At 47.0% G+C, this 27,416-nt stretch overlaps 1 protein-coding gene, 9 non-coding genes and 3 pseudogenes across 10 annotated transcripts; all 13 read left to right on the forward strand.

Moving 5' to 3' along the window:
- The first annotated feature begins 292 nt into the window (after positions 1–292).
- Positions 293–483, forward strand: LOC146056737 (U2 spliceosomal RNA). Its single transcript, XR_014469384.1, has one exon. It is a non-coding gene; the product is annotated as a U2 spliceosomal RNA (small nuclear RNA).
- Positions 484–7,023: 6,540 nt separating this feature from the next.
- On the forward strand, positions 7,024–7,251 carry LOC146056744 (U2 spliceosomal RNA; annotated as a pseudogene).
- Positions 7,252–8,606: 1,355 nt separating this feature from the next.
- Positions 8,607–8,797, forward strand: LOC146056746 (U2 spliceosomal RNA). The gene has a single exon (XR_014469389.1). It is a non-coding gene; the product is annotated as a U2 spliceosomal RNA (small nuclear RNA).
- Positions 8,798–10,152: 1,355 nt separating this feature from the next.
- LOC146056747 (U2 spliceosomal RNA) lies at positions 10,153–10,343 on the forward strand. The gene has a single exon (XR_014469390.1). It is a non-coding gene; the product is annotated as a U2 spliceosomal RNA (small nuclear RNA).
- A 1,355-nt stretch (positions 10,344–11,698) lies between these two features.
- On the forward strand, positions 11,699–11,889 carry LOC146056748 (U2 spliceosomal RNA). The gene has a single exon (XR_014469391.1). It is a non-coding gene; the product is annotated as a U2 spliceosomal RNA (small nuclear RNA).
- A 1,355-nt stretch (positions 11,890–13,244) lies between these two features.
- Positions 13,245–13,435, forward strand: LOC146056749 (U2 spliceosomal RNA). Its single transcript, XR_014469392.1, has one exon. It is a non-coding gene; the product is annotated as a U2 spliceosomal RNA (small nuclear RNA).
- Positions 13,436–14,790: 1,355 nt separating this feature from the next.
- Positions 14,791–14,981, forward strand: LOC146056738 (U2 spliceosomal RNA). Its single transcript, XR_014469385.1, has one exon. It is a non-coding gene; the product is annotated as a U2 spliceosomal RNA (small nuclear RNA).
- A 1,355-nt stretch (positions 14,982–16,336) lies between these two features.
- Positions 16,337–16,527, forward strand: LOC146056739 (U2 spliceosomal RNA). Its single transcript, XR_014469386.1, has one exon. It is a non-coding gene; the product is annotated as a U2 spliceosomal RNA (small nuclear RNA).
- A 1,355-nt stretch (positions 16,528–17,882) lies between these two features.
- Positions 17,883–17,989, forward strand: LOC146056745 (U2 spliceosomal RNA; annotated as a pseudogene).
- A 591-nt stretch (positions 17,990–18,580) lies between these two features.
- LOC146056736 (uncharacterized) lies at positions 18,581–20,104 on the forward strand. The gene has a single exon (XM_083168432.1). The coding sequence runs from the start codon at positions 18,581–18,583 to the stop codon at positions 20,045–20,047; it is 1,467 nt and encodes a 488-aa protein (XP_083024558.1). The 3' UTR covers positions 20,048–20,104.
- Positions 20,105–23,850: 3,746 nt separating this feature from the next.
- LOC146056743 (U2 spliceosomal RNA) lies at positions 23,851–24,024 on the forward strand (annotated as a pseudogene).
- Positions 24,025–25,379: 1,355 nt separating this feature from the next.
- Positions 25,380–25,570, forward strand: LOC146056740 (U2 spliceosomal RNA). Its single transcript, XR_014469387.1, has one exon. It is a non-coding gene; the product is annotated as a U2 spliceosomal RNA (small nuclear RNA).
- Positions 25,571–26,925: 1,355 nt separating this feature from the next.
- On the forward strand, positions 26,926–27,116 carry LOC146056741 (U2 spliceosomal RNA). Its single transcript, XR_014469388.1, has one exon. It is a non-coding gene; the product is annotated as a U2 spliceosomal RNA (small nuclear RNA).
- Positions 27,117–27,416: the final 300 nt, after the last annotated feature.

Raw genomic sequence — 27,416 nt, forward strand, 5'->3', positions numbered from 1 at the left:
GTCAACAGACGGGGCGGAGCACATGCAAATTTGGCCTCCTACCCAGCTGAGGCACCCTGCCCGCCCGCCGACGACCTAATCACAAAATCAGTTGGATGGCTACTCGTCCTCCGGTCCCTGTCCAGCACTTCAAGTCCTATTCATACCTGCCGTACAGCCTGGTATCTTTCAGACTGCAACGTCAAAGAAGTGATGTGTGTGTGTTAGATGTGTCCGTGGTGCTGATCTCTTCTCCACCAGTGTTGGTGGCCGAATTCCGGTTTGCGCGCTTTGCTGGGACCCCATTCGGGTTATCGCTTCTCGGCCTTTTGGCTAAGATCAAGTGTAGTATCTGTTCTTATCAGTTTAATATCTGATACGCCCCCTATCTGGGGGCCATATATTAAATGGATTTTTAGAACAGGGAGATGGAAGAAGAGCTTGCTCTGTCCACTCCACGCATTGACCTGGTATTGCAGTACTTCCAGGACCGGTGCACCTTCCTAATCTGTTATCCAAAAAAAGACTATTTCCATTCCTGGCACTTGATTTGGAGTATCAATTGTTTGTGCACCTTTGTATTTAGAAATGCATGCATTTGCTGCTTCAAGGTTTAACCCTTGTGCATAAATACTTTCAAATCCTGCCTCAGTGTATCATTTTGTGACTATTTCTTGACTCCTTGAATTGTACTTTCTGGAATCGAGGCAGTTAATTACTTGACGTGACACTACACTTGATATCAGCATATGCGGCCTAGCCAAAAGACCGGAAGCCTGCCTAAATTAAAGGACTTATCAATCGCTGCGACCTCCCAATAAATATGCAAACGCTATGTGACTTACCTACGATCTTACCACGGAAACATCAACTGGATCAAAGCAATGGAATTTTTGGACCCCCTCCCTCTCGATTTGAAATGGCTTGTTTTTTTTTTTTTTTCTTGATCTCTTATATATTTTTTTTCTTTTCTTTTTGCGCTCTCTTTTCTCTCTCTTTTGTTTTGGGAATTTTTTTTCCTCTTTATTCTCTTTTGTTTTGGGAATTTTTTTTCCTCTTCCATTTTTTTCCAAGCCCAACAATTGATGATCATTGAGAGGGGGATTTAGAAAAAGTATCACTTACCTTCTTCGGACCATCATTTGGGTGGTAACTGCCAATAAAAGAAAACATTGGCCCACCCAGCTCACCTACACATGACTGTCCTGTCTGCCTGTCTGTTCCAAGTGACTGTCTGGCTGTCAGGTTCCGCCGGATTCCGAGTGAGCAGCTTGTGATGTCATAGAGGGCAGATTGTGATGTCACACAAAGGGTCCTGCCACATGAATGCCTGTCCATCTGACTGTCTACTACTACTGCTGCTGAATGGGCTCAAAACAGGAAAGCCGTCATTGCACCTGATTGTGCAAGATTCCTCCTTCTCCTCTGCAGCAGCTAGCTGATTGATTTACTCAGCAGCAGTTCGTCAGGGACACAGGCATGCGGCAGCAAAGAGCGAGGAGACAGCTGGCTGCTGCTGCTTGCCTGTTGGTCGTCTGCCTAGTGGGTGTGTGTCTGTTGACGCGACGTCAACAGACGGGGCGGAGCACATGCAAATTTGGCCTCCTACCCAGCTGAGGCACCCTGCCCGCCCGCCGACGACCTAATCACAAAATCAGTTGGATGGCTACTCGTCCTCCGGTCCCTGTCCAGCACTTCAAGTCCTATTCATACCTGCCGTACAGCCTGGTATCTTTCAGACTGCAACGTCAAAGAAGTGATGTGTGTGTGTTAGATGTGTCCGTGGTGCTGATCTCTTCTCCACCAGTGTTGGTGGCCGAATTCCGGTTTGCGCGCTTTGCTGGGACCCCATTCGGGTTATCGCTTCTCGGCCTTTTGGCTGCGATCTGGGTTTATAGCCCAGCGTGGCTGAAGGGTTTGAGTGCAGGGGTCCTTCGGTGGGACTCCTGGGACGTTTGAGGAGGGATCGTTGTTTCGCTTTTGGAGGAAAAGGAGGAATACGGACGGCGGCAGGATGTCTTACGTAAAGAATACCCTGAGGATCATCTTTGAGAAGGCGGTTCCGAACAGCATGCTGGTCTATTTGGTGGAGGAGGTAATGGGAAATTTGTTGGGGGTGCAGAAGAGAGAAATTTTTTGTATTCAGGAGATACAGCAAATGAAGCAATTTGATGTAACCTTCGTGGAAAATGGTGTATATCATGAGGTGTTGGGCAAAATTGAAATGTTCAAAGATGATCCAGTGCTTGTAGGGTTGATTGTTCTCCCAGCGCTGAGTGAGGAGATTCCCCTCACCATACATATGTTCGACCCCTTCGTGAAAATTGAGAGGATTTTTGCCTTCTTACGTCAGTATTGCTCCTCCATAAAAGGGGGGGTAATGCAGAAGAATGTTTGTGGTATATTTAACGGTGCCTGGAAGTTTTGGGTCAGACTGAAAACAGACGATAAGGCCCTCGATAGGAAAATGCACCCCCCGGCCTCCTTTTCTGTTGGTGACTTTAGAGGGTATTTACACTACCCTGGACAACCGGAGTTTTGTAGACTTTGCAAGCAGTTCGGGCACAGGAAGGGTGACTGCCCAAAAGAGGTTTTTTGTAAGAATTGTGGCAAAAAGGGTCATGAAGCCTTCAAATGTCCTGACCCCAGGAGGTGTGACTTTTGTGGGGAAACAGGGCATATGGCACGTTCCTGTCCTAAAGAGAGTCATGAAAGACCTAGAGGTAAAGAACCAGGGGAATACGCACAGGAAAATGCTGAGTTTTTTGAGAGAAGGCAGCAAGAGTTCCGCAGAAAGCAGGAGGAGGAGGAAAGGGCTCGGAGGGAGGAAAATCAGGCGGGTGTCGTACCTGATCACTCCCCGATAGCCCCGGAGATGGTGTATGGTGATGATGTGCAAGGGGAGGAGGGTAATGAGGCTCAGCTGTCACCAGCAGCTTCTCAATTTGAGACCGGGATGGATGGTGTGTCGGGCGTGTGTTATAGCCCGTGTAGTAGTGGCATAGGCCCTGGAAGCCCAGCTGAGAATATGGAGGCGGATGACGCTGGTGGGGACTGGAATACAAAATGCAGGGCTACGCCGGGAGGTGAAAGCCCGGGGACAGATTATGATGCGACACCGGACATATTCAGAGAAACGAGCCGTGCCGCAAAGAAACCCAGGACGGAGGGGTTGGATGATAAAGAAATCCCTATGAGGGAAGGGTTGCTGATGATACCGAGCATGGGTATCGTGCGGAAGACCCCGGAAGAGATTCAGCAGGAGGTGGAAAGGAGACAGGCTTTTGGTTTGGAGCAAGACCAACGTTTGTTGCAGAAGCTTGGGGGGCTTCATGCCCCTGATAAAGACAAAGATGTGGGATAGGGTTTTTTTTGTTTGGTTTTTCTTCTCGGTAACAGAATGAAATGCCTATGAAAATAATAGGTATAGCATCCTTAAATGTGAGAGGATGTAAGTCCCTTTCACGGAGGGCGGCAATTTTGGACTACGTCAGAAATATTAAGTCAGATATAATTTGCCTGCAGGAGTGTGGGATTGATGAAGCACCCAGAAGTGCAGAATGGAGGGAGGGTTTTTCTTTGTGGAGCGGTTCTAGGGAAAACAAAAATGATGGGGTGGGAGTACTTATTAAGGGGAATAAGTTTAAAGTTAATTCATATACCATTATTGAGCGGGGTAGATGTTTATTAGTAGAAGTAGATTACGGGGGGTGGAGGTTTAATCTAATTAATGTTTATGCGCACGCAGATAAAAATTTGAGGAAAAAATTGTTTGAGGGTTTGGGATATTATTTATGTGGGAGGAAGCCAGTGGTGTTGGTGGGGGACTTTAATTGTGTGATTGATAGGGGTGTGAAAAGAGGTATGAGTGAAGTGAGAAATGATGTTACGAGTGGTCTGTTGCGTAGTATGATTGGGGATTTTTCACTTATGGATGTGGCGAGAGAATGTGGTGGTGGGGTAGCGAATGCAACATATAAAGCGGATAGAGGAATGATTGAGTCACGGTTAGATTATGTTTTTGTTTCTAAAGATTTTGAGTGTAAGAGTTTTGTGCAAATGAGGGTGGGGTTTTCCGATCATGATTGTGTGGAAAGTGAGTTGGTGTGTAAGGATAGTGGTGAGTATGGAAGAGGTGTGTGGAAGTTAAATGTGAGTATGCTTGGTAGGGAAGACGTTGTGAATGAGTTTGCGAAATGTTATGAGGTATGGAAGAGCAGGAAGAAAATGTATAAATGTGTGTTAGAATGGTGGGATTGGGTGAAAGGTGAGATTGCAATTTTCTTTAGAGTGAATGGTCATAAATTGGCAAGAACAAAAAGAGAGGAAATTGAATGGTGGGGTAAGAGATTGGATTATTTGTACAGATTGCGTGATGAGGGTGTGGATGTGTCTGATGAAATATGTGAGACGAGGAATGAGTGTAAGAGTAGGATGAAAGAGAAAGGTCGGCAGTTGGTATATCGGGCAAAAGTGGAATGTATGGAGAAGGATGAAAAATGTAGTAGATATTTTTTTAAGAAAGTCTGTGGTGGAAGGAAAGATATGGATGTAATAAAAGGTGAGAATGGTGAGGATTTGAGTGGTGAAAGTATGAGAAAGGAGGTTGAAAGGTTTTATAGTGTGCTGTTTGATGTTAAGGGATGTGATGAGAGTATGGAGTGTGAGGTCTTGGGTGCAATTGAAAGAAGAGTGGAAGAGAGTGATTTGGGGTGTTTGTGTAGGAATTTGAATGAGAAAGAGATTAAGGATGCAGTTGTGAGTTTGAGCAGAAACAAGACGCCTGGAAGTGATGGGTTGCCTGTTGAGTTTTATTGTGTGATGTGGGATGTGATTGGAATGGATGTTGTGGAAGTGATGGAATATATGTTTAAGAATGAGAAAATGAGCGAGAGTATGAAAGAGGGTGTGGTTGTGTTGATATACAAGAAGGGTGAAAGAAAGGATGTGCGAAATTGGAGACCAATTACCTTGTTAAATGTTGACTATAAAATATATGCGAAAGTGGTGGCTAATCGTATGAGAGGTGTGATTGAGCAGGTGATTGGGGAAGAGCAAGTGTGTGCGGTGCCTGAAAGGAGGATAAGTGAGAATCTGATGTTGTTGCGGGATATGATTGGAGATTGTATGAAGCGTGAGCAGAGGATGTATGTTATGGCATTGGATTTTGAGAAAGCGTTTGACAGGGTTGCGCATGAGTTTTTGTTGAGAGTTTTGTTGCGAATGGGATTTCCGAGTGAATTTGTGTGTAAGATTAGAAGTATGTATGATGGTGTGAGTAGTAAGATTTTAGTGAATGGTTTTTTGAGTGAAAGTTTTTATGTAAGGTCGGGTGTAAGGCAAGGATGTCCGTTATCCCCTATTATTTTTGTGTGTGCGTTAGAACCCCTGTTGTGTATGTTGAGGCGTGATAAGGTTATGAAAGGTTTTTTGATCCCTGGGAGTGGTGGTAGAAGTGTGAAGGTTTTAAGTTATATGGATGATGTTGTGATTGTGGGTGAGAGTAAGAGAGCGTTAGAGAGAGCTAAGTTGTTGATTGGGTTTTTTTGTGGGGCTTCAGCTTTTAAGTTGAATTGGGAGAAGACAAAAATAAAGGTATTTGGGTGTAAGGGTGCGGATGATGTTGGAGGTGAGTATGTGGAGGGGGGGATAAAGATTTTGGGTGTAGTGTTTGATGATGATATGCGTGGGAAAGAGAGTTGGTGTGAATTGGAGCGAAAGGTGAAAGGGAGATTGGATTTTTGGAAGTTGCGACGATTGACGATGACTGGGAGAGTGTTAGTGGTGAAAATGGTTATATTACCTATGTTGTTGTATGTTGCGTGTGTGTTTATGCCAAATGTTTTGTGTTTGAAAAGGATTAAGAGAGTGTTGTTTTTGTTTTTGTGGAATAGAAGGACAGAGTGTTTGAAGAGAGAATGGGTAGTGAAAGAAAGAGCGAAAGGTGGTGTGGATTTTCCGAATGTTGATGTGTATCTGAATCTGAACGTCATTGCAAGAGTGGTGGGTATGATTGAGAAAGATAATAAGGCGGCATGCATGATGAGGTACATGGCGGGGTGGATGTTGGTTAGGCTGAAATGGTATGAAAGAAAGTTGAACGAACCAGTTGCGGAAGAGGTGTGTATATGGTATGAAAGGATTAGTGTGTTTGTGCGAAAATGGGAATTGTCTGAGGTGAGTAAGGAAGATTTTAAGCAGAAAAAGAATGTTGTGAAAAAATTGAGAGATAAGGAAAGTGTATGTAAGGTAGAAGGGCTGAATGATGGAGAATGTTTAGAAGTGTGGAAGAATGTATGTGTGGAAGGTTTGGATAATAGACAAAGAGACATTGTATGGATGAGATTGCATGGGATTTTGCCGGTACGAGTGGTGCAAAAGAGATGTGGTTTGACTAGTGTGGAGAAGTGTCCAAGGAGTGAGTGTTGTGGGGATGAGTCGATAAGGCATTTGGTATGGGAGTGTGGTTTTGCAAGAAAGGTGTGGAAGGGTTTGGAAGTGTTATGTAAGGAGTTGACTGGAATAGAGAGCGTGACATGGAAGATTGCTTTGTTTGGGTTGTGTGTGAGAGGCGGAAAGAAAGGAAGAATTCTATGGATAATAATGGTATGTGTGTTGGAATGTTTGTGGGATGCAAGGAATATATATGTGTTTAAGAAAGAAGAGATCGGAGTGAATGAATGTTTAAGGATGGTGGTAGGGAAGTTGTATGTGTGTTATGAATGGGAAAAAAAAAGAAGGAATGAGTGTGATGCGGAGGGTGTGTGGAAATACAAAAAGTGGAAGCATTGGGTGAAATATAGATAGGGTGTTTTAGGTGATGGGTATAGGTCTTTAGGGTTTATTTTCATATGGTATGTGTTTTTGTTCTTAATATAAAATTTAATGTGATGGAGTTTATGTTTGGATGACAATTTTGGGGAAGGTGGACCTTTTTGGGATATGTGATGGATTCGAAAGGGAACCAAGAATGATGAGGAGATGTATTTTCGTTCAAAGCATGAAGTCCCCGTGATGGCTGCTCCTTGGAGTGGCGACGAAAAGATGTCTTATCTGATTGGTATTAGAAGAAAAAAAAAAAAAAAAAAAAAAAAAAAGAAAAAAAAAAAAAAAAAAAAATCTGTTCTTATCAGTTTAATATCTGATACGCCCCCTATCTGGGGGCCATATATTAAATGGATTTTTAGAACAGGGAGATGGAAGAAGAGCTTGCTCTGTCCACTCCACGCATTGACCTGGTATTGCAGTACTTCCAGGACCGGTGCACCTTCCTAATCTGTTATCCAAAAAAAGACTATTTCCATTCCTGGCACTTGATTTGGAGTATCAATTGTTTGTGCACCTTTGTATTTAGAAATGCATGCATTTGCTGCTTCAAGGTTTAACCCTTGTGCATAAATACTTTCAAATCCTGCCTCAGTGTATCATTTTGTGACTATTTCTTGACTCCTTGAATTGTACTTTCTGGAATCGAGGCAGTTAATTACTTGACGTGACACTACACTTGATATCAGCATATGCGGCCTAGCCAAAAGACCGGAAGCCTGCCTAAATTAAAGGACTTATCAATCGCTGCGACCTCCCAATAAATATGCAAACGCTATGTGACTTACCTACGATCTTACCACGGAAACATCAACTGGATCAAAGCAATGGAATTTTTGGACCCCCTCCCTCTCGATTTGAAATGGCTTGTTTTTTTTTTTTTTTCTTGATCTCTTATATATTTTTTTTCTTTTCTTTTTGCGCTCTCTTTTCTCTCTCTTTTGTTTTGGGAATTTTTTTTCCTCTTTATTCTCTTTTGTTTTGGGAATTTTTTTTCCTCTTCCATTTTTTTCCAAGCCCAACAATTGATGATCATTGAGAGGGGGATTTAGAAAAAGTATCACTTACCTTCTTCGGACCATCATTTGGGTGGTAACTGCCAATAAAAGAAAACATTGGCCCACCCAGCTCACCTACACATGACTGTCCTGTCTGCCTGTCTGTTCCAAGTGACTGTCTGGCTGTCAGGTTCCGCCGGATTCCGAGTGAGCAGCTTGTGATGTCATAGAGGGCAGATTGTGATGTCACACAAAGGGTCCTGCCACATGAATGCCTGTCCATCTGACTGTCTACTACTACTGCTGCTGAATGGGCTCAAAACAGGAAAGCCGTCATTGCACCTGATTGTGCAAGATTCCTCCTTCTCCTCTGCAGCAGCTAGCTGATTGATTTACTCAGCAGCAGTTCGTCAGGGACACAGGCATGCGGCAGCAAAGAGCGAGGAGACAGCTGGCTGCTGCTGCTTGCCTGTTGGTCGTCTGCCTAGTGGGTGTGTGTCTGTTGACGCGACGTCAACAGACGGGGCGGAGCACATGCAAATTTGGCCTCCTACCCAGCTGAGGCACCCTGCCCGCCCGCCGACGACCTAATCACAAAATCAGTTGGATGGCTACTCGTCCTCCGGTCCCTGTCCAGCACTTCAAGTCCTATTCATACCTGCCGTACAGCCTGGTATCTTTCAGACTGCAACGTCAAAGAAGTGATGTGTGTGTGTTAGATGTGTCCGTGGTGCTGATCTCTTCTCCACCAGTGTTGGTGGCCGAATTCCGGTTTGCGCGATTTGCTGGGACCCCATTCGGGTTATCGCTTCTCGGCCTTTTGGCTAAGATCAAGTGTAGTATCTGTTCTTATCAGTTTAATATCTGATACGCCCCCTATCTGGGGGCCATATATTAAATGGATTTTTAGAACAGGGAGATGGAAGAAGAGCTTGCTCTGTCCACTCCACGCATTGACCTGGTATTGCAGTACTTCCAGGACCGGTGCACCTTCCTAATCTGTTATCCAAAAAAAGACTATTTCCATTCCTGGCACTTGATTTGGAGTATCAATTGTTTGTGCACCTTTGTATTTAGAAATGCATGCATTTGCTGCTTCAAGGTTTAACCCTTGTGCATAAATACTTTCAAATCCTGCCTCAGTGTATCATTTTGTGACTATTTCTTGACTCCTTGAATTGTACTTTCTGGAATCGAGGCAGTTAATTACTTGACGTGACACTACACTTGATATCAGCATATGCGGCCTAGCCAAAAGACCGGAAGCCTGCCTAAATTAAAGGACTTATCAATCGCTGCGACCTCCCAATAAATATGCAAACGCTATGTGACTTACCTACGATCTTACCACGGAAACATCAACTGGATCAAAGCAATGGAATTTTTGGACCCCCTCCCTCTCGATTTGAAATGGCTTGTTTTTTTTTTTTTTTCTTGATCTCTTATATATTTTTTTTCTTTTCTTTTTGCGCTCTCTTTTCTCTCTCTTTTGTTTTGGGAATTTTTTTTCCTCTTTATTCTCTTTTGTTTTGGGAATTTTTTTTCCTCTTCCATTTTTTTCCAAGCCCAACAATTGATGATCATTGAGAGGGGGATTTAGAAAAAGTATCACTTACCTTCTTCGGACCATCATTTGGGTGGTAACTGCCAATAAAAGAAAACATTGGCCCACCCAGCTCACCTACACATGACTGTCCTGTCTGCCTGTCTGTTCCAAGTGACTGTCTGGCTGTCAGGTTCCGCCGGATTCCGAGTGAGCAGCTTGTGATGTCATAGAGGGCAGATTGTGATGTCACACAAAGGGTCCTGCCACATGAATGCCTGTCCATCTGACTGTCTACTACTACTGCTGCTGAATGGGCTCAAAACAGGAAAGCCGTCATTGCACCTGATTGTGCAAGATTCCTCCTTCTCCTCTGCAGCAGCTAGCTGATTGATTTACTCAGCAGCAGTTCGTCAGGGACACAGGCATGCGGCAGCAAAGAGCGAGGAGACAGCTGGCTGCTGCTGCTTGCCTGTTGGTCGTCTGCCTAGTGGGTGTGTGTCTGTTGACGCGACGTCAACAGACGGGGCGGAGCACATGCAAATTTGGCCTCCTACCCAGCTGAGGCACCCTGCCCGCCCGCCGACGACCTAATCACAAAATCAGTTGGATGGCTACTCGTCCTCCGGTCCCTGTCCAGCACTTCAAGTCCTATTCATACCTGCCGTACAGCCTGGTATCTTTCAGACTGCAACGTCAAAGAAGTGATGTGTGTGTGTTAGATGTGTCCGTGGTGCTGATCTCTTCTCCACCAGTGTTGGTGGCCGAATTCCGGTTTGCGCGCTTTGCTGGGACCCCATTCGGGTTATCGCTTCTCGGCCTTTTGGCTAAGATCAAGTGTAGTATCTGTTCTTATCAGTTTAATATCTGATACGCCCCCTATCTGGGGGCCATATATTAAATGGATTTTTAGAACAGGGAGATGGAAGAAGAGCTTGCTCTGTCCACTCCACGCATTGACCTGGTATTGCAGTACTTCCAGGACCGGTGCACCTTCCTAATCTGTTATCCAAAAAAAGACTATTTCCATTCCTGGCACTTGATTTGGAGTATCAATTGTTTGTGCACCTTTGTATTTAGAAATGCATGCATTTGCTGCTTCAAGGTTTAACCCTTGTGCATAAATACTTTCAAATCCTGCCTCAGTGTATCATTTTGTGACTATTTCTTGACTCCTTGAATTGTACTTTCTGGAATCGAGGCAGTTAATTACTTGACGTGACACTACACTTGATATCAGCATATGCGGCCTAGCCAAAAGACCGGAAGCCTGCCTAAATTAAAGGACTTATCAATCGCTGCGACCTCCCAATAAATATGCAAACGCTATGTGACTTACCTACGATCTTACCACGGAAACATCAACTGGATCAAAGCAATGGAATTTTTGGACCCCCTCCCTCTCGATTTGAAATGGCTTGTTTTTTTTTTTTTTTCTTGATCTCTTATATATTTTTTTTCTTTTCTTTTTGCGCTCTCTTTTCTCTCTCTTTTGTTTTGGGAATTTTTTTTCCTCTTTATTCTCTTTTGTTTTGGGAATTTTTTTTCCTCTTCCATTTTTTTCCAAGCCCAACAATTGATGATCATTGAGAGGGGGATTTAGAAAAAGTATCACTTACCTTCTTCGGACCATCATTTGGGTGGTAACTGCCAATAAAAGAAAACATTGGCCCACCCAGCTCACCTACACATGACTGTCCTGTCTGCCTGTCTGTTCCAAGTGACTGTCTGGCTGTCAGGTTCCGCCGGATTCCGAGTGAGCAGCTTGTGATGTCATAGAGGGCAGATTGTGATGTCACACAAAGGGTCCTGCCACATGAATGCCTGTCCATCTGACTGTCTACTACTACTGCTGCTGAATGGGCTCAAAACAGGAAAGCCGTCATTGCACCTGATTGTGCAAGATTCCTCCTTCTCCTCTGCAGCAGCTAGCTGATTGATTTACTCAGCAGCAGTTCGTCAGGGACACAGGCATGCGGCAGCAAAGAGCGAGGAGACAGCTGGCTGCTGCTGCTTGCCTGTTGGTCGTCTGCCTAGTGGGTGTGTGTCTGTTGACGCGACGTCAACAGACGGGGCGGAGCACATGCAAATTTGGCCTCCTACCCAGCTGAGGCACCCTGCCCGCCCGCCGACGACCTAATCACAAAATCAGTTGGATGGCTACTCGTCCTCCGGTCCCTGTCCAGCACTTCAAGTCCTATTCATACCTGCCGTACAGCCTGGTATCTTTCAGACTGCAACGTCAAAGAAGTGATGTGTGTGTGTTAGATGTGTCCGTGGTGCTGATCTCTTCTCCACCAGTGTTGGTGGCCGAATTCCGGTTTGCGCGCTTTGCTGGGACCCCATTCGGGTTATCGCTTCTCGGCCTTTTGGCTAAGATCAAGTGTAGTATCTGTTCTTATCAGTTTAATATCTGATACGCCCCCTATCTGGGGGCCATATATTAAATGGATTTTTAGAACAGGGAGATGGAAGAAGAGCTTGCTCTGTCCACTCCACGCATTGACCTGGTATTGCAGTACTTCCAGGACCGGTGCACCTTCCTAATCTGTTATCCAAAAAAAGACTATTTCCATTCCTGGCACTTGATTTGGAGTATCAATTGTTTGTGCACCTTTGTATTTAGAAATGCATGCATTTGCTGCTTCAAGGTTTAACCCTTGTGCATAAATACTTTCAAATCCTGCCTCAGTGTATCATTTTGTGACTATTTCTTGACTCCTTGAATTGTACTTTCTGGAATCGAGGCAGTTAATTACTTGACGTGACACTACACTTGATATCAGCATATGCGGCCTAGCCAAAAGACCGGAAGCCTGCCTAAATTAAAGGACTTATCAATCGCTGCGACCTCCCAATAAATATGCAAACGCTATGTGACTTACCTACGATCTTACCACGGAAACATCAACTGGATCAAAGCAATGGAATTTTTGGACCCCCTCCCTCTCGATTTGAAATGGCTTGTTTTTTTTTTTTTTTCTTGATCTCTTATATATTTTTTTTCTTTTCTTTTTGCGCTCTCTTTTCTCTCTCTTTTGTTTTGGGAATTTTTTTTCCTCTTTATTCTCTTTTGTTTTGGGAATTTTTTTTCCTCTTCCATTTTTTTCCAAGCCCAACAATTGATGATCATTGAGAGGGGGATTTAGAAAAAGTATCACTTACCTTCTTCGGACCATCATTTGGGTGGTAACTGCCAATAAAAGAAAACATTGGCCCACCCAGCTCACCTACACATGACTGTCCTGTCTGCCTGTCTGTTCCAAGTGACTGTCTGGCTGTCAGGTTCCGCCGGATTCCGAGTGAGCAGCTTGTGATGTCATAGAGGGCAGATTGTGATGTCACACAAAGGGTCCTGCCACATGAATGCCTGTCCATCTGACTGTCTACTACTACTGCTGCTGAATGGGCTCAAAACAGGAAAGCCGTCATTGCACCTGATTGTGCAAGATTCCTCCTTCTCCTCTGCAGCAGCTAGCTGATTGATTTACTCAGCAGCAGTTCGTCAGGGACACAGGCATGCGGCAGCAAAGAGCGAGGAGACAGCTGGCTGCTGCTGCTTGCCTGTTGGTCGTCTGCCTAGTGGGTGTGTGTCTGTTGACGCGACGTCAACAGACGGGGCGGAGCACATGCAAATTTGGCCTCCTACCCAGCTGAGGCACCCTGCCCGCCCGCCGACGACCTAATCACAAAATCAGTTGGATGGCTACTCGTCCTCCGGTCCCTGTCCAGCACTTCAAGTCCTATTCATACCTGCCGTACAGCCTGGTATCTTTCAGACTGCAACGTCAAAGAAGTGATGTGTGTGTGTTAGATGTGTCCGTGGTGCTGATCTCTTCTCCACCAGTGTTGGTGGCCGAATTCCGGTTTGCGCGCTTTGCTGGGACCCCATTCGGGTTATCGCTTCTCGGCCTTTTGGCTAAGATCAAGTGTAGTATCTGTTCTTATCAGTTTAATATCTGATACGCCCCCTATCTGGGGGCCATATATTAAATGGATTTTTAGAACAGGGAGATGGAAGAAGAGCTTGCTCTGTCCACTCCACGCATTGACCTGGTATTGCAGTACTTCCAGGACCGGTGCACCTTCCTAATCTGTTATCCAAAAAAAGACTATTTCCATTCCTGGCACTTGATTTGGAGTATCAATTGTTTGTGCACCTTTGTATTTAGAAATGCATGCATTTGCTGCTTCAAGGTTTAACCCTTGTGCATAAATACTTTCAAATCCTGCCTCAGTGTATCATTTTGTGACTATTTCTTGACTCCTTGAATTGTACTTTCTGGAATCGAGGCAGTTAATTACTTGACGTGACACTACACTTGATATCAGCATATGCGGCCTAGCCAAAAGACCGGAAGCCTGCCTAAATTAAAGGACTTATCAATCGCTGCGACCTCCCAATAAATATGCAAACGCTATGTGACTTACCTACGATCTTACCACGGAAACATCAACTGGATCAAAGCAATGGAATTTTTGGACCCCCTCCCTCTCGATTTGAAATGGCTTGTTTTTTTTTTTTTTTCTTGATCTCTTATATATTTTTTTTCTTTTCTTTTTGCGCTCTCTTTTCTCTCTCTTTTGTTTTGGGAATTTTTTTTCCTCTTTATTCTCTTTTGTTTTGGGAATTTTTTTTCCTCTTCCATTTTTTTCCAAGCCCAACAATTGATGATCATTGAGAGGGGGATTTAGAAAAAGTATCACTTACCTTCTTCGGACCATCATTTGGGTGGTAACTGCCAATAAAAGAAAACATTGGCCCACCCAGCTCACCTACACATGACTGTCCTGTCTGCCTGTCTGTTCCAAGTGACTGTCTGGCTGTCAGGTTCCGCCGGATTCCGAGTGAGCAGCTTGTGATGTCATAGAGGGCAGATTGTGATGTCACACAAAGGGTCCTGCCACATGAATGCCTGTCCATCTGACTGTCTACTACTACTGCTGCTGAATGGGCTCAAAACAGGAAAGCCGTCATTGCACCTGATTGTGCAAGATTCCTCCTTCTCCTCTGCAGCAGCTAGCTGATTGATTTACTCAGCAGCAGTTCGTCAGGGACACAGGCATGCGGCAGCAAAGAGCGAGGAGACAGCTGGCTGCTGCTGCTTGCCTGTTGGTCGTCTGCCTAGTGGGTGTGTGTCTGTTGACGCGACGTCAACAGACGGGGCGGAGCACATGCAAATTTGGCCTCCTACCCAGCTGAGGCACCCTGCCCGCCCGCCGACGACCTAATCACAAAATCAGTTGGATGGCTACTCGTCCTCCGGTCCCTGTCCAGCACTTCAAGTCCTATTCATACCTGCCGTACAGCCTGGTATCTTTCAGACTGCAACGTCAAAGAAGTGATGTGTGTGTGTTAGATGTGTCCGTGGTGCTGATCTCTTCTCCACCAGTGTTGGTGGCCGAATTCCGGTTTGCGCGCTTTGCTGGGACCCCATTCGGGTTATCGCTTCTCGGCCTTTTGGCTAAGATCAAGTGTAGTATCTGTTCTTATCAGTTTAATATCTGATACGCCCCCTATCTGGGGGCCATATATTAAATGGATTTTTAGAACAGGGAGATGGAAGAAGAGCTTGCTCTGTCCACTCCACGCATTGACCTGGTATTGCAGTACTTCCAGGACCGGTGCACCTTCCTAATCTGTTATCCAAAAAAAGACTATTTCCATTCCTGGCACTTGATTTGGAGTATCAATTGTTTGTGCACCTTTGTATTTAGAAATGCATGCATTTGCTGCTTCAAGGTTTAACCCTTGTGCATAAATACTTTCAAATCCTGCCTCAGTGTATCATTTTGTGACTATTTCTTGACTCCTTGAATTGTACTTTCTGGAATCGAGGCAGTTAATTACTTGACGTGACACTACACTTGATATCAGCATATGCGGCCTAGCCAAAAGACCGGAAGCCTGCCTAAATTAAAGGACTTATCAATCGCTGCGACCTCCCAATAAATATGCAAACGCTATGTGACTTACCTACGATCTTACCACGGAAACATCAACTGGATCAAAGCAATGGAATTTTTGGACCCCCTCCCTCTCGATTTGAAATGGCTTGTTTTTTTTTTTTTTTCTTGATCTCTTATATATTTTTTTTCTTTTCTTTTTGCGCTCTCTTTTCTCTCTCTTTTGTTTTGGGAATTTTTTTTCCTCTTTATTCTCTTTTGTTTTGGGAATTTTTTTTCCTCTTCCATTTTTTTCCAAGCCCAACAATTGATGATCATTGAGAGGGGGATTTAGAAAAAGTATCACTTACCTTCTTCGGACCATCATTTGGGTGGTAACTGCCAATAAAAGAAAACATTGGCCCACCCAGCTCACCTACACATGACTGTCCTGTCTGCCTGTCTGTTCCAAGTGACTGTCTGGCTGTCAGGTTCCGCCGGATTCCGAGTGAGCAGCTTGTGATGTCATAGAGGGCAGATTGTGATGTCACACAAAGGGTCCTGCCACATGAATGCCTGTCCATCTGACTGTCTACTACTACTGCTGCTGAATGGGCTCAAAACAGGAAAGCCGTCATTGCACCTGATTGTGCAAGATTCCTCCTTCTCCTCTGCAGCAGCTAGCTGATTGATTTACTCAGCAGCAGTTCGTCAGGGACACAGGCATGCGGCAGCAAAGAGCGAGGAGACAGCTGGCTGCTGCTGCTTGCCTGTTGGTCGTCTGCCTAGTGGGTGTGTGTCTGTTGACGCGACGTCAACAGACGGGGCGGAGCACATGCAAATTTGGCCTCCTACCCAGCTGAGGCACCCTGCCCGCCCGCCGACGACCTAATCACAAAATCAGTTGGATGGCTACTCGTCCTCCGGTCCCTGTCCAGCACTTCAAGTCCTATTCATACCTGCCGTACAGCCTGGTATCTTTCAGACTGCAACGTCAAAGAAGTGATGTGTGTGTGTTAGATGTGTCCGTGGTGCTGATCTCTTCTCCACCAGTGTTGGTGGCCGAATTCCGGTTTGCGCGCTTTGCTGGGACCCCATTCGGGTTATCGCTTCTCGGCCTTTTGGCTAAGATCAAGTGTAGTATCTGTTCTTATCAGTTTAATATCTGATACGCCCCCTATCTGGGGGCCATATATTAAATGGATTTTTAGAACAGGGAGATGGAAGAAGAGCTTGCTCTGTCCACTCCACGCATTGACCTGGTATTGCAGTACTTCCAGGACCGGTGCACCTTCCTAATCTGTTATCCAAAAAAAGACTATTTCCATTCCTGGCACTTGATTTGGAGTATCAATTGTTTGTGCACCTTTGTATTTAGAAATGCATGCATTTGCTGCTTCAAGGTTTAACCCTTGTGCATAAATACTTTCAAATCCTGCCTCAGTGTATCATTTTGTGACTATTTCTTGACTCCTTGAATTGTACTTTCTGGAATCGAGGCAGTTAATTACTTGACGTGACACTACACTTGATATCAGCATATGCGGCCTAGCCAAAAGACCGGAAGCCTGCCTAAATTAAAGGACTTATCAATCGCTGCGACCTCCCAATAAATATGCAAACGCTATGTGACTTACCTACGATCTTACCACGGAAACATCAACTGGATCAAAGCAATGGAATTTTTGGACCCCCTCCCTCTCGATTTGAAATGGCTTGTTTTTTTTTTTTTTTCTTGATCTCTTATATATTTTTTTTCTTTTCTTTTTGCGCTCTCTTTTCTCTCTCTTTTGTTTTGGGAATTTTTTTTCCTCTTTATTCTCTTTTGTTTTGGGAATTTTTTTTCCTCTTCCATTTTTTTCCAAGCCCAACAATTGATGATCATTGAGAGGGGGATTTAGAAAAAGTATCACTTACCTTCTTCGGACCATCATTTGGGTGGTAACTGCCAATAAAAGAAAACATTGGCCCACCCAGCTCACCTACACATGACTGTCCTGTCTGCCTGTCTGTTCCAAGTGACTGTCTGGCTGTCAGGTTCCGCCGGATTCCGAGTGAGCAGCTTGTGATGTCATAGAGGGCAGATTGTGATGTCACACAAAGGGTCCTGCCACATGAATGCCTGTCCATCTGACTGTCTACTACTACTGCTGCTGAATGGGCTCAAAACAGGAAAGCCGTCATTGCACCTGATTGTGCAAGATTCCTCCTTCTCCTCTGCAGCAGCTAGCTGATTGATTTACTCAGCAGCAGTTCGTCAGGGACACAGGCATGCGGCAGCAAAGAGCGAGGAGACAGCTGGCTGCTGCTGCTTGCCTGTTGGTCGTCTGCCTAGTGGGTGTGTGTCTGTTGACGCGACGTCAACAGACGGGGCGGAGCACATGCAAATTTGGCCTCCTACCCAGCTGAGGCACCCTGCCCGCCCGCCGACGACCTAATCACAAAATCAGTTGGATGGCTACTCGTCCTCCGGTCCCTGTCCAGCACTTCAAGTCCTATTCATACCTGCCGTACAGCCTGGTATCTTTCAGACTGCAACGTCAAAGAAGTGATGTGTGTGTGTTAGATGTGTCCGTGGTGCTGATCTCTTCTCCACCAGTGTTGGTGGCCGAATTCCGGTTTGCGCGCTTTGCTGGGACCCCATTCGGGTTATCGCTTCTCGGCCTTTTGGCTAAGATCAAGTGTAGTATCTGTTCTTATCAGTTTATTCTGAGAGGCAGCTCTGCTCCTTGTTTCTTGGACCGACAACGGTCCTTCTCAGGGCTACCGCTGCCAGGCCGAGAAGAGCGAATTGAGCGAAGACGTCGAGACTGCGAGGAGGAGAAGACATCGCTGAAGAGGGAGAAGCCGGAGAAGACTGAGGGTCAGACTTGCTCTGCTCTGCCCTCCGAAGCGACTGCCGACCCCTCCACCTCTCGACGCCGAGGAAGAAGCTCCGCCCCCGACTGCGAGGAGAAGAGGATTTCGCCGGAAGAGGAGATCAACGCACCCTAGCCACCTGGGAGAGGCAGACTTGTTTGCTCTGCTCTCTCGAAGCCTTGCAGCACTCCCGAGCTGCCTAGGAGGGTCAGACTTTTCTGCTCTGCCCTCTGAAGCCTCCACCGCTCCGGAGCCGCCGCCGAGGGTCAGACTTTCTGCTCTGCCCTCCGAAGCTCTGCAACGCTCCCCAGCCTCCGTGGAGGGTTAGACTTGCTTTGCTCTGCCCTCTGAAGCCGTGCATCGCTCTCTAGCCACCTTGGAGGGTTAGACTTGTGTTGCTCTGCCCTCTGAAGCGACCCCTTCATCTCCTCCTCTCGTCGCCGGAGAAGACCCTTTGCCTCGACTTCAGCTGCCCCGAGAAGCCGGAAGGATGGCCACCGCCTCCACTTCGGCCCCCCTCGCTGGTAGGAAGCCCGGGAAGAAGGGTAAGTCACCGGCCGAATGTCCGACCAGATTGGCCGGCCCTAGCTCCACTGCCCCTTCTGCGACACCACCAACGGTGCCCGTCCAGGACCATTCCAAAGGCCTCCCAGCCCTGGAGCCCTGGATGAGGCAGACCGTGGTGATGAAGTTTAAGGAGACGGATGGACAGGTGCCGGACATGACGATCGACACCTTCGGCAAGAAGATGGTCGTCGAACAGGGATTCACGAGGGCTGAAACACTCAGCATTCAGAATTACCTGAAGGGGATCTTCTACGTCACCTTCACCTCCATTGCCATCTGTAAGAGGTACTGGGAGGCAGTGAAAGCGGCGAGACCCGAATCCCCTCTCTCTCGCTTTGTGGGCAACTGCCCTATCCAAAGGGAGGAGAGGCGGGTGACGGTTTCAATGCGCAGCCCTCACACGCCAGCCGGAGACATTGCCACATTTCTGGGCCGATTCTGCACGGTCGTGAGGAACCCTACAAGGATCATGACCGAGGATGGATTCTGGTCCACGAAGTGGGCAGTGATCGTCCGGCTGCACAAGGACACCTCGTGCCCAGAAGGAGTAAAGCACCTTCCACAGTGCTTCTCCCTGGGGGGAACAGCAGGACTTCTCCATTACTCTGACCAGCCGCGCAACTGCAGGAAGTGCAGCGGGAAGGATCACATGGCGAAGGACTGCAAGGTCCCGGCCTGCAAACATTGTCACATGGCTGGTCATGAGACAAAGGATTGCCCCACGAAGATGACCTGCCACCTGTGCGGCAAAGTAGAACACGTCTACCGGGACTGTCCCGACAGAGTGAGATCCTACGCCGCAGCAGTATCGGGTGTGGTAGCCCCTGCCAAGGTACCACCCAAGCCTGCACAGAAGAAGCAGATCCAGCAGAAACAAGGCGGTAAGAAACCTTCCCCTCCCCCCACCATTCCTAACCCTCCTCCCCTCCCTCCCTCTGCGACAGCAACCCCCACCCCGGCTGTTCGCACCACCCCCCCTCCATCACCCTCCCGACCTGTGACCCAACCCACCCTCCCTCCCACCACCCCCTCTCGCCCCCTCCCTGTCCCTCTCCTCTCCGAGGAAGAGTTTCCACCACTTGCCCATGCAGGAAATGTACAGCCGAGAAGGAAGAGGAAGGAGTTAGACAGCCCAGCTGCTGACCCAGAATCTTCCAAGAAAGCGGCAGTCGAATCGGTCGAGCCAGACCAGGACTCCCCCACCCTCGAGGAGGAGATGGAGGCATATGCAGAGGTCTTCGAGGAGAGTGGGGTGCCTGAGCTTGACAGCCTCAACAACATCGACCAACTGCTCAACAACATCGAGACACCCCAGCAGGGAGATCCGGTGGCCGACCCAGAGGAAGCACCTCCCGATGGGAGTGGTAAAGTATACGTATCGCCACAGTAACCTTTTTCTCTTAACAAATGGTAGCTTTTAATCTTTTTACCATTAATGTAAGGAGCATTAAGGATAGGAACAGACGTCAATCTATTTTTACCTTTCTTGACACTCAGAAATGTGATGTGTATATGTTGCAGGAATGCTCTCTCCCTTTCTCCAGGTCCTACAGGCACCTGGCCCGGCAGTGGTCCCATGGTCCATCCTACTGGTCCGGTGGAGGTGAGTGCAGGTCTGCAGGGGTAGCAATTCTTATTAGGGGCAGCCTCTTCACGTTAGATTCTGTCCAGGAGTTTGTCTGCGGGAGATTACTCGTCGTAGATGGGTCCTGGGCAGGTGAGCCTATCAGGCTAATCTGCGTGTATGCTTCACCCTTTAAGAATGAGCGTCTGGAATTATTCCAGACCCTGCGGACCCAGCTCGCCACCACCAGGGCTGTAGTGATGGCCGGGGACTTCAACTGCCCGATTGAAGGGGATGGTCGAAGCACCTGCAACTCTGCGAAGCTGGACATCACGTCCAACCTGCTCAGGGAAATGGTGGCCGAAGCATCACTGCGGGACGCTGTGGGCTCCATGGGGGCTGGCTCCGTGAATTTCACGTGGAGCCGCCCCGATGGCTCCGTGCGCTCCCGCATTGACTTTGTGTTCACATCCCGGGCAGTGCAGCAGGTTAGGCATTCTATGGTTCCCTGCTTCTTCTCTGACCACAGGGCCATTCTCTTCCAAGGGGTTCTGGGCCATGGTTTTCCATCTGGCCCAGGCTCCTGGAAGTTGAACTGTGCCTTACTGGAAAGGGAGGAAGTACTAGCTGAGCTTAAGGATGCCTACATCACATGGAAGAATGACAAATGTTATTTTGACTGTATGTCTGATTGGTGGGAATATGCCAAATCTAACATCCGCAGTTTCTTTCAGGCTAAAGGACGTATCCAGGCATGCGACCGTAAGAGGAACCTCAGAAAACTGCAGCGTGAGCTCCAGTCCCTGGTGGACCTCCAGCGGTGCGGCTGGGACGTGAAGGACGACCTGGACGAGACCAAAAAGAGCCTGAAAAGGCACTTTGAGGAGGAGTCCAGACGCATCGTCTTCCGTTCCAAGGTGGAGAATCTGGAGAAGGGTGAGACGTGTTCTTCCTTCTTTTTCAGGAAACTCCACTCTGGCCATACGCCCCTGACAGAACTGCGTGATGGGAATGGCATCCCCAGACAGGGGAAGGAGGGCGTGATGAAGGTCGTTCGCGACTACTACAGCGACCTCTACTCCCCTAAGACTACAGACACAGATGAGGCGGATAAGTTCCTGTCAGGTATCACTAACACTATTGATCCTGCAGGTAAATCAGCCATGGATGCTCCCTTGGCGTTGGAGGAGGTGCTCTCTGCCGCTAAATCCTTTAGGCAGGGCAGGACTCCGGGCAGTGATGGTCTCCCAGCAGAGCTTTATGTTGCGCTGTGGGATCTCATTGGCCCGGACCTGCTCGAGCTGTACGAGGAGATGGTGGTGGAGGGCAAAATGCCTTCTTCGCTGAGGGAAGGAATGATCACGATCTTGTATAAGCGTAAGGGGGAGAGATGTGACCTGAAAAATTGGCGTCCCATCTCTCTTCTGAACGTGGACTACAAAATCCTCGCCAAGGTACTGGCCAACCGGCTGAAGGCTGTCATTGGGCAGATTGTTCATCCAGACCAAACCTGCGCCATCCCCGGCCGCAGAATCGCAGACAGCCTTGCCCTCCTCAGAGACACGGTCCATTACGTGAAAGACCGTAATGTGTGCACAGCCCTGATCAGTCTTGATCAGGAAAAGGCCTTTGACCGTGTCTCCCATGAGCTGATGGGCAAGGTACTGCGTAAATTTGGTCTTGGTGAACTGTTCTGTTCGTATGTTAACCTGATGTACCTTGACATTTACAGCTCGGTGTTGGTGAACGGCTGGAAGACTGACCCCTTTTCAGTTATGTCTGGGGTCAGACAAGGCTGCCCTCTTTCACCTCTTCTTTTTGTTTGTGTTATAGAGCTCTTCGCTGTATCCATCAGGCAAAATCAAGAGATCAGAGGGATCACCGCACCGGGTCCAGACCACCCAGAGGCCAAGTGTTCGCTGTACATGGATGACGTCACTGTGTTCTGCGCAGACCAGAGATCGGTGACAGCTCTCGTCCAGACCTGCGAGGACTTCGGCCGTGCTTCAGGAGCAAAGGTTAACCTTGGGAAGTCAGAGGCTATGCTCTTCGGAAAGTGGCACCTGTCATCCTCCGCCCCATTTCCCTTCACGGTAAAGCCAGACCTCATCAAGATCCTTGGTGTCTGGTTCGGAGGAGATGGAGCGGCCCTGAAGTGCTGGGATGAAAGACTTGCGACAATGCGTCAGAAACTGGGATTGTGGAGTCTCAGAGACCTTACCATCGAAGGGAAAACACTTGTGCTGCGGAATGAGATTCTTCCTGTTCTTCAGTACACCGCCCAGGCCTGGCCACCTCTGGCGGCGATCTGCAAGGCCATCACACGGGCTGTTTTCCACTTCATCTGGGGCTCCAAAATGGACAGAGTCAAGCGGATTGTTATGTACAAAGATCCCCTCAAAGGTGGCAAAGGCATTCCAGACATTCCAACTATGCTGAGAGCCTTCTTTGCATGTAACTGTATCCGCAGAACTTTGATAGACAATTGTGCCGGCTCTGCGGGGAACTCCATGTCCCGCTTCTTCCTCCTACCGATGTGGAGGACCCTTAAATGGGACAAGTGGGACAGCTCCATCCCTTACAACTGGACTACTCCATGGTTCTACCTGGATGTGTCCAAGTTTGTGAGGGAGCACCAACTGGAGGGATTGAAACCCGACTTGTGGAAACCTAAAACTGTCCACAAGCTCATCAGAGCCAAAGACGTCATGGAACCGATTTCAGGGCTCCCTTCAGCAACTGCCAAGTTTGTCTGGGAGTATGTGGCCTCCAAAAGGCTCACAAATAGACACAAAGACTTGTCATGGATGGCCATTCAGGGGGGCTTACCTCACCGGTCATTCATGCACTCCCGAAACTTGTGTAGGTATAGACATTGTCCCTGGTGCTTTGTGCATGAAGAAACCTCCATGCACATCTTCTGGGACTGCACCTACGCACAGTTGTTGTTGGATGCCCTAGAGACTGAATTCAAGGACTCCGTGCCCAGGAACTGTCTTTCATACCTTTCGGTATTGTATGGACTATTCCCGGGCACCCACACGTATGGGGCGACCCAGGAAGCCTGGCGCCTTATAAACTGTGTTAAGGACGCTTTGTGGTTTGCCAGAAATCGACTCATATTGAGGAGGGAGAGAATGTCCGTTCAGGACTGCCGCAGGCTGGTTCACAGCCTGCTCAGAGACTATTCCATTCGGGATAGCCCTGAGGAAGAAGAGGACTAAACCCCTTTGCTTCTGGTCCTTTCCCCTTGCTTGGACTGTTTTATAAGACGCTGGGACCGTGGCCCCTTCCCCCTCACTTCACAATGTCTGTTGTTTTGTTGATGTATTTCTATTTATTGCCCTCCCCTTATATATGTCTGTCTGGTCAATAAAGCTTCGGGCATGTGATTCCTCCTCCCCCACCCCCTACCCTCCACACCCATAGTCTTGTATACTGTTGTGTAAATGTTACCGTTAGAATGCATAGTGCATAGTATAGTCTATAGTGTGAGTTTATCTTGTACTGTATTTTATAATATGTACTATACTGTCTGCATGTGTACTGTTTTTTGGCTGTGCTGCGACACGGTATATGTGTGATATTTGTTATCGTCTGTTTTTTGCATTCTTTATGTACAATAAAGACCTGCTTTTTCAATCAAAAAATCTGTTCTTATCAGTTTAATATCTGATACGCCCCCTATCTGGGGGCCATATATTAAATGGATTTTTAGAACAGGGAGATGGAAGAAGAGCTTGCTCTGTCCACTCCACGCATTGACCTGGTATTGCAGTACTTCCAGGACCGGTGCACCTTCCTAATCTGTTATCCAAAAAAAGACTATTTCCATTCCTGGCACTTGATTTGGAGTATCAATTGTTTGTGCACCTTTGTATTTAGAAATGCATGCATTTGCTGCTTCAAGGTTTAACCCTTGTGCATAAATACTTTCAAATCCTGCCTCAGTGTATCATTTTGTGACTATTTCTTGACTCCTTGAATTGTACTTTCTGGAATCGAGGCAGTTAATTACTTGACGTGACACTACACTTGATATCAGCATATGCGGCCTAGCCAAAAGACCGGAAGCCTGCCTAAATTAAAGGACTTATCAATCGCTGCGACCTCCCAATAAATATGCAAACGCTATGTGACTTACCTACGATCTTACCACGGAAACATCAACTGGATCAAAGCAATGGAATTTTTGGACCCCCTCCCTCTCGATTTGAAATGGCTTGTTTTTTTTTTTTTTTCTTGATCTCTTATATATTTTTTTTCTTTTCTTTTTGCGCTCTCTTTTCTCTCTCTTTTGTTTTGGGAATTTTTTTTCCTCTTTATTCTCTTTTGTTTTGGGAATTTTTTTTCCTCTTCCATTTTTTTCCAAGCCCAACAATTGATGATCATTGAGAGGGGGATTTAGAAAAAGTATCACTTACCTTCTTCGGACCATCATTTGGGTGGTAACTGCCAATAAAAGAAAACATTGGCCCACCCAGCTCACCTACACATGACTGTCCTGTCTGCCTGTCTGTTCCAAGTGACTGTCTGGCTGTCAGGTTCCGCCGGATTCCGAGTGAGCAGCTTGTGATGTCATAGAGGGCAGATTGTGATGTCACACAAAGGGTCCTGCCACATGAATGCCTGTCCATCTGACTGTCTACTACTACTGCTGCTGAATGGGCTCAAAACAGGAAAGCCGTCATTGCACCTGATTGTGCAAGATTCCTCCTTCTCCTCTGCAGCAGCTAGCTGATTGATTTACTCAGCAGCAGTTCGTCAGGGACACAGGCATGCGGCAGCAAAGAGCGAGGAGACAGCTGGCTGCTGCTGCTTGCCTGTTGGTCGTCTGCCTAGTGGGTGTGTGTCTGTTGACGCGACGTCAACAGACGGGGCGGAGCACATGCAAATTTGGCCTCCTACCCAGCTGAGGCACCCTGCCCGCCCGCCGACGACCTAATCACAAAATCAGTTGGATGGCTACTCGTCCTCCGGTCCCTGTCCAGCACTTCAAGTCCTATTCATACCTGCCGTACAGCCTGGTATCTTTCAGACTGCAACGTCAAAGAAGTGATGTGTGTGTGTTAGATGTGTCCGTGGTGCTGATCTCTTCTCCACCAGTGTTGGTGGCCGAATTCCGGTTTGCGCGCTTTGCTGGGACCCCATTCGGGTTATCGCTTCTCGGCCTTTTGGCTAAGATCAAGTGTAGTATCTGTTCTTATCAGTTTAATATCTGATACGCCCCCTATCTGGGGGCCATATATTAAATGGATTTTTAGAACAGGGAGATGGAAGAAGAGCTTGCTCTGTCCACTCCACGCATTGACCTGGTATTGCAGTACTTCCAGGACCGGTGCACCTTCCTAATCTGTTATCCAAAAAAAGACTATTTCCATTCCTGGCACTTGATTTGGAGTATCAATTGTTTGTGCACCTTTGTATTTAGAAATGCATGCATTTGCTGCTTCAAGGTTTAACCCTTGTGCATAAATACTTTCAAATCCTGCCTCAGTGTATCATTTTGTGACTATTTCTTGACTCCTTGAATTGTACTTTCTGGAATCGAGGCAGTTAATTACTTGACGTGACACTACACTTGATATCAGCATATGCGGCCTAGCCAAAAGACCGGAAGCCTGCCTAAATTAAAGGACTTATCAATCGCTGCGACCTCCCAATAAATATGCAAACGCTATGTGACTTACCTACGATCTTACCACGGAAACATCAACTGGATCAAAGCAATGGAATTTTTGGACCCCCTCCCTCTCGATTTGAAATGGCTTGTTTTTTTTTTTTTTTCTTGATCTCTTATATATTTTTTTTCTTTTCTTTTTGCGCTCTCTTTTCTCTCTCTTTTGTTTTGGGAATTTTTTTTCCTCTTTATTCTCTTTTGTTTTGGGAATTTTTTTTCCTCTTCCATTTTTTTCCAAGCCCAACAATTGATGATCATTGAGAGGGGGATTTAGAAAAAGTATCACTTACCTTCTTCGGACCATCATTTGGGTGGTAACTGCCAATAAAAGAAAACATTGGCCCACCCAGCTCACCTACACATGACTGTCCTGTCTGCCTGTCTGTTCCAAGTGACTGTCTGGCTGTCAGGTTCCGCCGGATTCCGAGTGAGCAGCTTGTGATGTCATAGAGGGCAGATTGTGATGTCACACAAAGGGTCCTGCCACATGAATGCCTGTCCATCTGACTGTCTACTACTACTGCTGCTGAATGGGCTCAAAACAGGAAAGCCGTCATTGCACCTGATTGTGCAAGATTCCTCCTTCTCCTCTGCAGCAGCTAGCTGATTGATTTACTCAGCAGCAGTTCGTCAGGGACACAGGCATGCGGCAGCAAAGAGCGAGGAGACAGCTGGCTGCTGCTGCTTGCCTGTTGGTCGTCTGCCTAGTGGGTGTGTGTCTGTTGACGCGACGTCAACAGACGGGGCGGAGCACATGCAAATTTGGCCTCCTACCCAGCTGAGGCACCCTGCCCGCCCGCCGACGACCTAATCACAAAATCAGTTGGATGGCTACTCGTCCTCCGGTCCCTGTCCAGCACTTCAAGTCCTATTCATACCTGCCGTACAGCCTGGTATCTTTCAGACTGCAACGTCAAAGAAGTGATGTGTGTGTGTTAGATGTGTCCGTGGTGCTGATCTCTTCTCCACCAGTGTTGGTGGCCGAATTCCGGTTTGCGCGCTTTGCTGGGACCCCATTCGGGTTATCGCTTCTCGGCCTTTTGGCTAAGATCAAGTGTAGTATCTGTTCTTATCAGTTTAATATCTGATACGCCCCCTATCTGGGGGCCATATATTAAATGGATTTTTAGAACAGGGAGATGGAAGAAGAGCTTGCTCTGTCCACTCCACGCATTGACCTGGTATTGCAGTACTTCCAGGACCGGTGCACCTTCCTAATCTGTTATCCAAAAAAAGACTATTTCCATTCCTGGCACTTGATTTGGAGTATCAATTGTTTGTGCACCTTTGTATTTAGAAATGCATGCATTTGCTGCTTCAAGGTTTAACCCTTGTGCATAAATACTTTCAAATCCTGCCTCAGTGTATCATTTTGTGACTATTTCTTGACTCCTTGAATTGTACTTTCTGGAATCGAGGCAGTTAATTACTTGACGTGACACTACACTTGATATCAGCATATGCGGCCTAGCCAAAAGACCGGAAGCCTGCCTAAATTAAAGGACTTATCAATCG

This window comes from Crinia signifera, unplaced genomic scaffold (genome assembly GCF_055691185.1).
Source record: "Crinia signifera unplaced genomic scaffold, ASM5569118v1 HAP2_SCAFFOLD_878, whole genome shotgun sequence".
Lineage (NCBI taxonomy): Eukaryota > Metazoa > Chordata > Amphibia > Anura > Myobatrachidae > Crinia > Crinia signifera.